Source organism: Centrocercus urophasianus, unplaced genomic scaffold (genome assembly GCF_019232065.1).
Source record: "Centrocercus urophasianus isolate 14NV4802_14NV808 unplaced genomic scaffold, USGS_Curo_1.0 seq_39, whole genome shotgun sequence".
Lineage (NCBI taxonomy): Eukaryota > Metazoa > Chordata > Aves > Galliformes > Phasianidae > Centrocercus > Centrocercus urophasianus.
Window position 1 is genome coordinate 2,967,603 of NW_024884966.1, and position 13,923 is coordinate 2,981,525.

A 13,923-nucleotide genomic window follows, 5' to 3' on the forward strand; every position below is an offset into this window, starting at 1 on the left:
CCTTCCTTCCTTCCTTCCTTCCTTCCTTCCTTCCTTCCTTCCTTCCTTCCTTCCTTCCTTCCTTCCTTCCCTCACTGTTGGTCAGTAGCTAACTCAACATTCAGATTTAGATTAGTCCAGATTCCCTAAGAAGGCATGAAAAGCATCAGAAAAGACTAAAGGATTTTCCATCCTGAAAACCCAGAACTTTTGACAAGGTAGGAGAGCTGTTTCTAATTAACAAAAACATGAACTGGGCCCAAAGGGTTAGAATTCTGATCTATGGCATGAGAAACACTTATCTTCTCCAAATGTTAATTTTTAAATCAGAGTTAACACACATATGTCCTTATTATTACAAACAATTCCTTACTGATATTAGGAAGATTCAGTATTCAGCATGCACACCGTTTGCTTACATTTAAAGGTTTTAGCAATTAACATTATGATGCTTTATAATCGATTTCATTTCCATTTTCTAGTTTACAAGCATATGATCATCCACAGGTTTTCAGTTCAGCACTGTTCTTAAACAAGGATCTATATCTGAGCATGTTCATAGTCTCAATAACCTCAAGGGAAATACTCACATGCTTAGAGTTAATCATGAGTTCAGGTCTTTTGATAAATGAGGACCAGAAGGGAAACATTTAAATCCCTCATGAAAAACATTTTCACATTGAAGTATGCTAATTAAAAACAATAGGCAGTTGTTTCTGTCTGTACTTGGCCTGAACATTTTCTAGGACAAACAGATTGTCATTGACTCTGAGGAAATTACCCTAATTAACATTAGCTGAAAATCAGGTATTGGGATTTCTAATTCTCCATTTGTTCATTTTTTTGATCTAAGTTACATCTTTTCAAGATAAACTATTGGATTCACTCCCTTTAAGTTGCCAGAGTACAAAAACACTTTGTACAGAGACATAACCTGGAAATCCACACAACCTCTTCCAATTCAACATTCTGTTGGGTTTTTTTTTTATCATTGAGGCTAACTTTCAAACCCAATCCTCTTCTGTGAAGATTTCACCATAAATTCGTCAGCATCACTTCCCATAATTGCTTTGCTATAATTCCTGCCATAAGAAAACACTTCCAAACCTTTTAGGACAGCCTCAGAGGACCCCTTGAGGTGAGCTGAAACAACCCAGGGTTCTGAGGGAGGCCCCAGTGTGTCAATTCTTCGACCCTGGGAAGAAAAACAAAACAGAAGAATTAAGCTAAGTAGATAACTTTGACATAATCATGGCTTCTAAGTTCATTCTAATAGTAGAAAACTCCTGCTACAGCAGCTGCAGGCTGAGCAGCATATTGCACAGCCCAAAGCATAAGATGAGTATGTGTAGAGGACTGAAGACAAACAGAAAGAAGCTGAAGTCTCATGCCTAACAGTTGTAAAACAAGTCTCATGTTGAATGGAGATCCAGAGCCAGCTTTACTGTAAAAGAGTAGCAATTTACCAACAGTGAAGGACTCACTGGGCCTAGTCTACTGCTTCCAAGACTTGTGTTGGTACCTCTGGCATGGCTGTGCTGCATCACATAAACAGCCAAGCACGTTCTAGATATGCTGACCTCTACAAAGCACTGCTATGCATTGTGCAGACTTGCTTGGCCAGACCAGGAGGCACCATCAGACATTCTCTGTGATCACAGAATCATTGAATCGCTAGGGTTTGAAGAGATCATGAAGGAGGTAAACCACCCTTCAATGGACAGGGACACCTACAGCTCCATTAGATGCTCAGAGCCCCATCCAGGTGAGAATGTCAGTCTTCATAACTGTTTTGAAGGTCTCTCATTCCTCAAAGATATCCTCTGAGCATCAGCACCACGTCAGAAAACTGCACACGACTGATTCTACAACACAGATCTAACACTCACAGGAAAAAGCTGAGAAAGACATCTCACAATAGCAATGTTTGCTTATTTATGCAATCCTTTGTCATATGTATTTGTACAGCTATTCTACGCTGTACTTCGGTCAATATCATAGCTTCTGGATTGCTTGGAAATGTCAAAATCATACAGTATGAATAAAAATGTCCACTCACAAAGGGGCAAATCCTACCTTCTTATCCAGGAAAACAATTTGCGGCTGTACAGGAAGCTGCTTTTCAGTTTCTCCATCTGAAGGCTGCACGTGAACAGAGATGCTATAGGGCCTCACATACAAACAAGTTCCTAGGTGCTGTCTGCTTCCATTTTGTTTCACATGCAGAAGTAAACAAACAAAGAAATAAATAAATCAGAAAATTGCTGCTATTTATACCTAAAGCTAATCCAAGAGGTAATTAACAGAGCTATGGCACTTTCTGTTCTCAGAACGTTTTACTGTGCTGTCTGCATAGAAAAGTCCATAAACCAGGTTGTTCAAAGACCCATTCAGTCAAATCCAGGCTGGATGGGGCTGTGAGCAATGTGGTCTAGAGGGAGGTGTCCCTGCCTACAGCAGGGGGTTGGAACTGGATGATCTTAAGGGTCCCTTCCAACCCCAAATATTCTATGATTCTATGAGTCAATACTCCATGTCTGTTGTGAGTAGCACTAAAAAATTACTGATTAACCTTATGGTGGCACTTCAATTCATCGGATGAGAGCAGCATGCATGGAACTGTGAAACAAGCATCATTTTGAAGAGACAATACCGAATTAATAAATGATCTCTTTGTTCCTATCCTCAGTTTGCAGAAGGAAAATTGAGAAACGTAAAAAATAAATGGCTCTTCCCATGCAGTAGACAAGGAAATTATGAACTGAGAATTGTAATACCATGGCCCCCAAAATCTCTGTCCCATTGCACTGAGAATGATGCAGGCTGCAAATACTTCCTGTCCAGCAGAACCGCTTCCAGAAAGTATCTTTGAGCTCCCCTAAAAAAAAATTCAGTTCTTTTATACAAGCACAGCACTTACAGTGCTTTAATGCATTTCTGCATCCCATAATTCCTGCACTACTTTTCATTATCTGTGGAGTCTGTGTACCTACATACAGCAGTATACAGACACCCCATTGAAAGACATCAGTTTTTCAAGACTTGAAATTTAACTTAGAGAATCCCAGGAGAGGGCTTTTGCATTTGAATACAGAATCAACATTTTATTCTGAGCCTACATCATTTCGTTCCTTCTCTTGGTGCTCTGTGTCATTTAGTATCTCTTTTACATATATATGTGTATATGTGTATATACTTCTAATCTGCAATTGCCGTGAAGCGACTGGGGGCTTCATATTGTCTGAAATGAAAGGAAGAAAGGCATTCATTCATCTCGAGAGCTTGCTGGAAGGTGTTTACAAACAGAAGATATATGGAACATCAGTTTCCTTAGGTTTAACTCAGGGTTCGATTTTTGTGGGGGGTGTTACTATGCATCACAAAGCAGAAACTGCTTATCTTGCAGCTGAAGAAAAATACCTGCCTAAAAAATGGACACTGGAAGACCAAATAAAATCACAGAATCACCAACGCTGGAAAAGACCTCCAAGATCATCCAGTCCAACCATCCACCTACCACTAATATTTTCCCACTAAACCATTCCCTTAGCAGCAGGTCTGTATGGCTCCTGAACATCTCCAGGAATCACCATTCACTCCACCACCTCCCTGAGCAGCCCTTCACAGTGCATTATCACTGAATATTTTCTAATATCTAAGATATTCATACCTAAGATATCTAATATCTAAGACATTTTTCCAAATATCCATCCTCAGCCTCCTCTGGAGCAACTTGAGGCCATTCCCTCTCATCCTAGCTATTAAAGCTTTAATGACACCTGAAGTCTCAAGAGCTGACTCAATGATTTAAAAAAAAAAAAACATTTGGCTTGGCTCTTTTTCTTCTTTTTTTTTTCAGTGTGGAAAATTCAGAAGGGTGATGATACATAGGAAATCCATGTCAATGGCACCAAGGCATTCACCTGTGCTCTTTTCTACCTCCTTCATTAATGAGGATTCAGCATTTTAACTTAAACCCACTTCAGGCACAATACACCAAGTCACTCCTGACATGGTGGAGTTCAGCAACTTCTGTGAGCTCTCTGATTCCAACTGAGTCCAGATAAGTTTAAGTGAATCTTGACATGGCTTTTTAAGCAAGAAAAACAAAACAAAACAAAAACAAATAAACAAATAAACAAACAAAAAACCCCATTGTGTTTCTCTCCCCAGTTTCTTTAAAACTGCCAAAAAGCAGGAAAAAGGCTGGAATGAAATGCCTCAACTCCGCACTCTAGGCTCTGCATGGGAAAATGGTGTTTGTGTTGCACGTAAAGGAAGCCTGCTGCAAGGAAGTAGGAAGTAGAAATTCCTGCTCCCCAAACAGAGCAAATGGAAGAAGGGAAAAGGGAAGGGGAGGGGAGGGGAGGTTGGGAGGGAAAGGGAAGGGATGGGAAGGGGAGATGAAGATGCAAAAAGAACCCAACCATAACAACAACAACAAAAAAGGCACAAAAGTAACATACAGACATGGTTAAGAACTGGTGCTTGTTTGCAGGTGATGTGAATCCAGCTAGCACAAGCACAGACCATGGCATTTGTATTCCACATGGCCCGACGTTATTCCTGCTGTGAGGGAGCCCCTGCCTCAGGGTGCAGCCCTGTGTGCAGCTAGTCACTCTCCCGTGTTCGGGTATTGGTGTGGAAGACCAGAGCATCCAGCTGCTTCCCTGTTGATTTCTGCTGCTAGGAAAATAGGTTTTCTTGGCACAGCTCTGCCTCTGGGAGATGGGAAATTGCTGTGCCTCAGAAGGGCTGGAGCAAGGAAATCTGCCTTCCTCATGATGGACACGAAGAGCATGCTGTTTTGTCACCACCCTGAAGTCTCATTGGTAAGGAGCAGGCTGGTCTGAAATTCCCTGCTGACAGCACTTGACAGCAAGCAGCTCGGCTGCTCAGTGCCTTGCAGCTCTCCTAAAGGCGGCAAGCAAGCAGGCACTGCTCAAGATACATAGGTCAGCAGTAACCTCAGGGTCAGGCTCCTAAACCTTCTACCATCAGGGCTGAGGTCTAATGAAGATGCTGAGGCTCTGCAAGAAAGCACGCCTCTGCTCCTTGGAATCATAGAATCATTTGGGTGGGTAAAGACCTCTGTGATCACCAAGTCCAATTGTTCAGTAGCAAGGAAGTTAGAGATGTTACAAATTAGAGCATCTACTGCAGGTGTCAAGGCATGACAGACTGACAGCCCGTCACAGACTCTGGTCCTGGCCCAACAACAAAGCCTAAGACAACTCCCAGATGGTTTAGAAGCCAGTCAGAGACTCCTCCCCAGGCAGTTTGGTCGGGGCTACTCTGAAATGATGTGTGAAAGGATTTAATTTTAGGGACACGGGCTGATCCATATAATCTGAACTTGTTGACAGAGCATGCTCCCTTGCATATTTAATTTACTCATAAACACAGGCAATTTAATTAAACTACTGTCTGGATATGCCTGCAGTACTAGTAGCCTGGCATCAGTGTACACCTTTGAAAGTGGAAGGAGTTTGGGAAGAATTTTTGGTACTGATAACATCAAGATGCATTGCTTGGTAAAGCCAAGAGGTTTTTATTTTGTTCCTGAAAGGAGGTGGCAGGGCCAAGGAAGATGCTGCTATAGTGAAAAGGCACACAATCTGAGGACTTCTATACAGCAAAGGAGGTGCAGATTCACTGGAATGGCTGTGAGTAGCTTTGACTTTTGGAGAGTGTCCTCTGTTGTCATATGGTGATGAGGTTGGCCATACACGAAGTGCCTGGGCCCCTTCTGCTGGATGTTTCAGCAGATTCCCATGATTTCCCATGTCACAGACAAAAACAGAAGCAACAGTGGAAAGCAGATTTCAGCTTTCCCTAATAAACAAGTAAACAAAGTTATACTGATCATGTCCATCTATGAGGGTGGGGCTGTTGAGCAGAAAAGGACTCATGGTTGCTGATGTCTCTCTTGTTACACGTAGGCTGAGCCAGTAAGACCTAAATTCAAAAACCTGAGCCCCTAAATGCATGTGGAGACATAGCAATGGGGCCTGGCTAGGTGATGAACTGGGGTAAGAAAAAGTGAGCTATGCTCTGTGGGCAAGGCTGGGCAAGAGGAATATGCTTCCCTATCTAATCATGTGGAGGGCATTCATTTCTTGAAGCAAAGATGCCTTCATTAGAAGCTCGATATTTTGTGGCAGTTGAAGGCATCAGATAAGTTGGTTAGACTGAACAAGTTCTGAAAAAGTGGCCCAGGAACATCCAGAAATGTCTCCCACATTAGGACAACCTTCCTCCCTGCTCAGATAGCTTTTCCACTTTATGATCCCAGTGACACCAAAGCTGAAGGTGAGCAGCTGCCTGGTGGAGGCAACTGGCAGGGTCCTACAGGCTGGAGCAATGAGAAGTCATCCTAAAAAAAGAGGCAGGAGGACCCTACTGGGTCCACTCAAGGGTATGGTAGGATGAGAGGACCCTTCAGAACCAGTCCATCCAACAGAAGGGAAACACTCTCCAACTTCACTAGCAGCTTCCATTAATCGCTGGAGCTGAGTGGAAATACCTGTGCTCAGAACTCTATCTGCTCGTGGTGAGGAGCTAACCCAGGTCTCTTCCATAACACGCTCCCAAAGCTTTCTGTCAGAGGAATGTCTTTTATTGAATGTAAGCAGCATCATGCCGGAGGTCAGAGCTTCGCCGCTGCTGCATATCCCAAGGTAATATCACTTTAAGCTCCACATAAACTCTTAAACAGTTTCTATCCTAAAACCAGACCGTAGGTGGTACAGTTTTTTACGATATGTTATAATAGTGCAATAAATCTGTTAGCTTAAAATCGAATCTCCGTGGCCTTTTAGAGAAATCATCATTAAATGCAAGGCCCTGTTAATGATGCCATCCCAGTGAAATTGTTTAATCTGCTAGGGGGGTGAAAGGTCACCAAATGAATTTTTTATAATACATCAACTTGACACGCAATAGGGAAAACTGTAATAGATAAAAGCAAAGGAAAAGGGCACTGTCTTCTTCTGATAGGTCAATAGCAGCCAAGAGAGTCACTCATCCACTTTTCCTTCACTACCATGCTCCTTTTCCATTTAATATGGACACCCAATTAATACCTCAGCACCATAGACAACCTCATTTTAGGTGAATTATAGCAATTTCTTCCCCCTTCTCTGAAATGAAAGTGATCACAATACATCATAGCATTGTGCGAATTAACGTTAATTGATTCGAGTTACCAAGCATTGATGGGCCACTTCTATAATCTGGCCCTTATTGGGAGCTGGAAGGGATGGAGGGAAGATTAGATTGCACCATCCGTTGCTTTGACGACGGCGGTCACCTGACGGCTTGTTAGACAGTTGTACGCTTCTATTGCTGGCCCCAGTGGGGTCGTCAGTAAACTGGAGTGATGTCCAAACATCATTACACGCTGCTCCGATATTAAAGCAAAGGGATTAGCACCTTATTGCAAGCAACCTGGATTTGTCATTGTGCTGTCGTTATCCAATTTCCAGATGATAATGTGACTGTGGCCTGCGGGCGCGAGGTCCTACAGCCAAACTGAGGGCTGTATATATATATACCCATATCCATATATATATATATGTGTACACACGTCCCTACAAAGACACAGAAACCAAAGCCACTTAACCCTTTGCTCACCAGGCTCCTGCTAACAAAGCATGTGGAAGAATTTGTCTCCCTTTTCCATGCGATGTCAAGAGTATGATGTGACAGTGACACAGATTGACCTCAGGGCCAACACAGCTGTCACTCACTGTAATGTCACGCCAGCCCAGCTCTACCAGTAGAGGCCTTAAACAAGTCGGAATGGGGACAGGAAGGACCCCTCAGAGACTTAGCTGTGCTGTGCATTCACACCATGGAAATCATCAGAGGAGTAGATTTTACCACAGGCTCCATTAATGGTTAAGGGGGAAATCACATAGGTGTGTGATGTAAGCCAAGCAGCCAGTACAGAGTGCCTGACCTGGGATCAGGTCTCTTTCCAGTCTCTGAGAAAGCTGATAGGTATCCTCCTGGCTCTCAGGTGTACTCTTGAGCTGATCCCAACAGCTATAGCCTCATGGAGAAAAGCAGAGAATCAGTGAAGTCTCCCTTTGGACTGATCCCCTTTATTTTCAAATGATTAAAAACCCTCAAAGATCCATATTGTTGCAGAGAATGTATGGCAATAAATCCCTTCTTCCTCTCACAGAGACCTGCCTCTTTGCTGACAGCGGCAGCACTCATTTTCCTGAGTCCTTCCCAACTTCACCTTTCCTCACCTCTGCTCTCCCTTCCCCCTTCTTCCCTCCTGCTCCCTTCTCAGAGGAGCTGATGGGTTTTTGGAAGTCTACAGCTGCCGCAAGCTCTGGTCTCCATCACAGCTACAGTGTGGGTAAAACTTGAATTCCAGTCTGATGAAAAACTGTTATTATCTGATTTGGAGTGGCAACATCAAGCCCCATGACTGTCGTCCAGAGGGATATTACAGGGATTCCTTTGAAAACTTCCAAGGGAAACACTGGTTTTACACAAGGATTGCATACAAAAGGACAGACTACTCTGACCCCATTTTCTTTTTCCCCCAAGTCAAGTACTCAGTTTTATGGACAGACACCACTGTATCCAGCCATTTTCTGTACTGTGCACTACAGGCAACCTGCACATAAATATGTCTGAAATAGGCAACCTCCCACAGGAAACCTGCTCCAGCAGAGGTTGGACTTGCTGATCCCCTGAGATCCTTTCCAACCTCTCTGGTTCTGTGATTCCATGGTGTGTACCTCTTGTTGGCAGATCCTTGAACTGCTGTTTACCAGTTTGAAAAGAGTTAGGAATTAAGAACAGAAAGCTGGAATTCATCTTGATTCCTACAACGCAATACAATCATGACTTTTTATACGGTATAACACCGTTTATATGTGGTTAGCATCCACTTTAATCCCATTAGGCTTCTCATGCCATCACTCCTACAACAGCCCATTACAGAATCCCAGTCCTCTGACTGGAAACCTTATAGGTTTCACAGTAAATTTATCCATGTGTTCCATAATTTAACTAGATGGCTGAATAGAATCATAGAATCCTTACAGTTGGAAGGGACCTTCAAAAACCATCTAGCCTAACTCCCCTGCAATGAACAGGGACATGCACTGTCATCGGGACCCACAACCTTGTGGATGTTCATGTTCCTCAGGTGGTCATAATCTTCACTTATAGTAGGAGGGACGTTGCTCCCCCAGCCCCATCCTACCAAAGCAAACATTTGAGGGCTGTGTGGTGAGCAGTTATCAGAGATCGAGGCAAAAAAGTTGTTAAGTACTTCAGCCTTCTCCTTGTCTGTTATTACCATCTTGCCTGTGTCACTCACTAGGGTGGGCACACACTCCTGGACTTCCCTTTTCTGGTTGAGGCATCTGTAGAAGCCTTTCTTATTCTTCTCAGCATCACAAGTTCAGTTCAAGCTGGGCCCTGGCTTTCCTGACCTCATCTCTATGTAGCCTGGCTGCTTCCTGATACTCTTCCCACAGTACGTGTCCCTGTTTCCACTGCCTGGGCATTCATTCTCTTCTCACTCTTCAGCCTGACCAGCAGGTCCCAGTTCAGCCACAGCTGTCTTCAGCTTCCTTTCCTAAGTAGCTTCGCTGGGGGATGGCGAGCTCTTGCACACTGAGGAAAGCTTCCAGCTAAGATAAGAGATGTTGGCCAAAAAGGGGGCTCAGCTATTTGTATTTGAGGAATGTTCCCAAGATATTTACAGCAAATTAACTTCATCTGAGTGCTCCAGATAAAGCCCTGTTGGAGCCTCCAGTGCTGCAGCTCTGGGGTTAGGACTTTTAGCATCCTGCCTTGCCCAACCTGGGAGGGAAAACAGTATTCCCACACAAGTAAAAAAAAAGTTGTCAGTCCCCCCCCCTTTCACAGAATCACAGAATCACCAAGGTTGGAAAAGACCTAAAAGATCACCCAGTCCAACCGTTCACCTATTCCCAATAGCTCCTACTAAACCACGTCCCTCAACACAACATCCAGTCTTTCCTTGAACATCCCCAGTGTCGGTGACTCCACCACCTCCCTGGGCAGTCCATTCCAGAGCTTTCTTAAAGCTCCGTGCAATTACACTCAACAGCCAGCCTAAAACCTGCACAAAGTTTGTTGCCAGGGTCAGGATGTGTCAGCATTAATGCAGTTTGCACCTCCAACACTGCCTGCTTGTGTGCACGCTGTGTGATAAGGCAGTGAGTGCTGACTTCTCCCTTAGTTCGCTGGATTGGTTCTGCTGTCTGAATGAGCAGTTCCTTGACAATTTGCTTCACTTTTACTGCTCAAGTCTCAATCAGTGTTAATTCCTTTATTGACATTATCTTTCACGTGCTACCCTAAACATAGCTCTTAATAAGGGAAGATTAATGCCTGCAAATTTCCGTATGCAACATGTTAAAGTTCCATCAGGCATCAGTGAGTTTCCTGCTTCACTTTGGGGATAGGGACTACATGGCATCTGGAAGACTGTCTGGCTTTTGTATTTCTGATTCTGTATAAAGACACCCACAGAAATTTGCCCATATTTCTGTTGCTGTACTCTCTTGTACTTTAATATACATACAGATATGAGGAAAACTTTGCAAGAGAGAGATTCCTGTCTGTGAATACATTGCAGCAGATATTTAAACACAGATATATAATGAAGGAGAAAGTTATGTGATAACTGCAGGCAGTCTCTGCTGAGCAATGGCCTTTTTGTTGTTGGCTAGAAGCAAGAGGAGCTACAAGTCTGAAGCCACAGGAAGGCTGGCCCTGTGTGAGTGCAGCTTCTGTGAATATCTGAGATTTTGCTCAATCCCAACTGGGTTTTGCATCACTCTGAGGTGAAAACATTTCTCTTTTCCTTCCACAGAAAAATGCATAGGTATACTTATCCTGACTTGTAATCCCAGACCCATTATCCTTGCCTGTGCTAGCATGTACTGCCTAAAGAGAGACAGATAGACAGTGGGGATATTACATGTCCCAACAGGAAAGCCCTGATTTCATTTCACGAGTTATCTGTGGCCTTATTGCATCAGAAATGTCAGCCATGAGTAATCCCAGAAAGGCTGTGACTGATGGGGAGCAATAAATAACGCAGCAGAGGAGCCCACACGGCTATGTGTGTGTAGATGTGGAGCTGGTTCTCCCATTTGGTAGTTAGAATTCTCTTGAATATGCATCCCAGGTCTTTCCTTAGTGAGATGGTGAGTATGCAGCTGCAAGCTGGCCCTGCTCTTGTCCTTATAACAAAACATAGGGCCCTGCTTTGATCACTGCTGCTCAAAGAGCATGCCCAGTGCAGAAAGATAGGAACAGCTTCCCGAGTGCCAACCAGTAGATCAATCTCCAGTGCAATGAAAATGTCATCTCTGCTTGAAAATATGTAGCTGAAAATCTTCTTTCCTGGCACACAGAACAGGGTGATCCTCTCCTCTAGGTGATCCCTGCTTATGTCCCACAGTGACAAGAGGTGATGGCCTCAAATTGTGCCAGAGGAGGGCCAGCCTGGATAACAGAAAACATTTCTTCTCCAAAAGAGCAGTGAAGCAGTGGCACAGATTCCCAGAGAGGTGATGTGGTCACCATCCATGGAGGTGTTCAATGTGGCACTGAGGTTTGTGGGCAGTGAGCATGGTGGGAGTGGATTGGGGTTGGGCTTGGTGATCCTAAAGGTCTTTTCCAACCTCAATGATTTGATGATTCTATCTTATACAGTGTGTTCAGTAACCTATAGACTTCTAATAGCGTTCTGGTGACCTTATCCCAAAAAACTGCAGCTTGCTCCTGACTTGCATTGTAACCCATGTTGCTCCTCTTGTTGCTCCTTTTGATCTGATATCAGTAACAGACTGAATGAGAGATCACATGTCACACTCTACAACATGTCTTGTAATAGCATAAAGGATAACATTTGCTACCACAGACTGGAAAGCTTCCTACAGATTTTGCTGCCACATTTTGTGGTGTCCTGCATCACAACAGAAGCATGCTATTGAAAATAGTGAAGCTGGATAAAAAAAACATTGTGTATCTTCAAAGTTTGGCCTAGTTTATCTTGCAGATAACAATTTCCCACTTGTGCTAAAAATGGTACTACTTAGAAAACAGATCAAGTCAAAACAATGACTCTTATGTCCCCAGAGAAGCAAACCCTAATGAGGTTTCACCACTACTGTAAGCCACACTGAGCCTAGTGGAAAAGTTAAGCATGTGAATAGCACTTCCTATCACCAACAGACAGCAGGATGGTACTGGGGTCAGTGGTAGAAAGTTAGAGGATATGGTATTAATTAGAGAAAATAAGTCTTAGACAAATTCAATTTCTTTCTATTGTAGATGGAATATGCTTATACTTGGGTAAGGCTCAGTAGTGCACAACATCAAAAATAACATTATGCAATATCAAGAGCATACACAATAAGGTTGCCAGGCATCAAATCCCACGTCCCCTATTAAAAGCAGATGGGATATTACCTTTTTCATATTTCCCATCTGCTTTTAATACAGATTCAGGATCTGAAGCTGAAATATACTGCTGTCTGTTCCCCTCTCAGCCTTGCTCCTCTCAGCCCTCTCTGCAGATAAGGGCTGCCATCTGGGTTTGCAAATAGAGGCTGCAGGAAGGCTCAAAGGAGCAAGATGAGGACAGAGGAAGGAAGGACAGAAAGGACTGTTTGTGGCTGTGGAGGAGAAAATCACCTTCAGAGATTGAGCCTTGGCACAGAATATCAATAAAAAATGACTGCAGACAAAACTGACCTACAACTAGTTACCTGACAGAGCTCAAAAGGTAGTTCCCATTGGGAAATCATTCTCAAGTGCAGGGCTGTCCTGCACAGTTCTGTTAAAATTAGATGCAGGCCTGATGCTGTACCTACCCACACACATATGTGCATATATGTATCATAGAAATCACAGGATCATTGGGTTAGAAGGGACCTTTCCAATCCAATCCCTTGCTAAAGCATGTTCCCTACAGCAGGTTACAACTCCAGAGAAGGAGTCTCCACAACCTCTCTGGGCAGCCTATACCATTGCTGCCACTCTCACAGTGAAAAAACATTTTCCTCATGTTTGTATGGAACTTCCTATGTTCCAGTTTGTGTCTTTCTGTCACTGGGCATTGCTGAGAAGAGCCTGGCCCCATCCACCTGACATAATTTCCTCTTAGTGAATCCGTGTTGACTGATAACCTCTTTTTCTTCCACTTGCCAGGAGATAACATCCAAAATAAGCTCCTCCATCACATTCCCATAGGTGGAGCTGAGGCTGTAGGTGCCTGACTCCTCGACCTTTTTAAAGACTGGAGTGGCATTGGCTCTGCAGGCACATCTCCCATTCTCAATGACTTTTCAAAGATGATAAAGTGGGAAATCACTTCTGCCAGCTCCCTCAGCATTCATGGGTGCATCCCTTCAGGATCCCTGGATTTATTTGCATTGATTTTGCCTAGATCATCTCTGACCACATCCTCCTTGACCAAGTGAAAATCCTCCTTTCCCCAGACTGTCTCTCTAACTCCAGGGTCTGGGATTCCTCATGGGCAAACTTAGCAGTAGAGACTGAAGCAAAGAAGACATCCAGTATTTCTGCCATCTCAGCATCCTGTTGCCAGGGAACACACCTCATTCAGCAATGGGGCACTTTTTCCTTTGTGATCACTTTGCTACTGACATATTTAAAAAAGCCTTTTTTGTTGTCCTTGACCCCCCGCTAGAATTAATTCCAAATGGGCCTTAGCCTTCTTTGTGGCATTCCTGTAGGCCCTGATAATATTTCTGTATTCTTCCCAAGTTGCCAGACCACTTTTCCACATTCTATAGAATTCTTCTTCCATTCATGTTTTTTTTTTCTATGATCTTCTTGCTCATCCCTGTGTGTTTCCTGCCACCTTTGGCTGATTTCTTAAGGATCTTGAGCTTGGAAGAAGGGATG

General features: G+C 43.6%; 1 protein-coding gene across 8 annotated transcripts in view; it reads right to left on the reverse strand.

Moving 5' to 3' along the window:
• PKHD1 (PKHD1 ciliary IPT domain containing fibrocystin/polyductin) overlaps window positions 1-13,923 on the reverse strand; it is a 240,212-nt gene that overhangs the window by 15,776 nt on the left and 210,513 nt on the right. For 5 of the 8 annotated variants that reach the window (XM_042832731.1, XM_042832730.1, XM_042832736.1 and 2 more), the window contains 2 exons: window positions 2,056-2,182; window positions 1,087-1,174 (listed from right to left, as the gene is read on the reverse strand). In XM_042832731.1, coding sequence (XP_042688665.1) covers window positions 1,087-1,174; window positions 2,056-2,182 — 215 coding nt within the window. Of the gene's footprint in view, window positions 1-1,086; window positions 1,175-2,055; window positions 2,183-13,923 lie in introns of those variants that run through there. The other 3 variants (XM_042832732.1, XM_042832735.1, XM_042832740.1) reach the window with 3 other exon arrangements.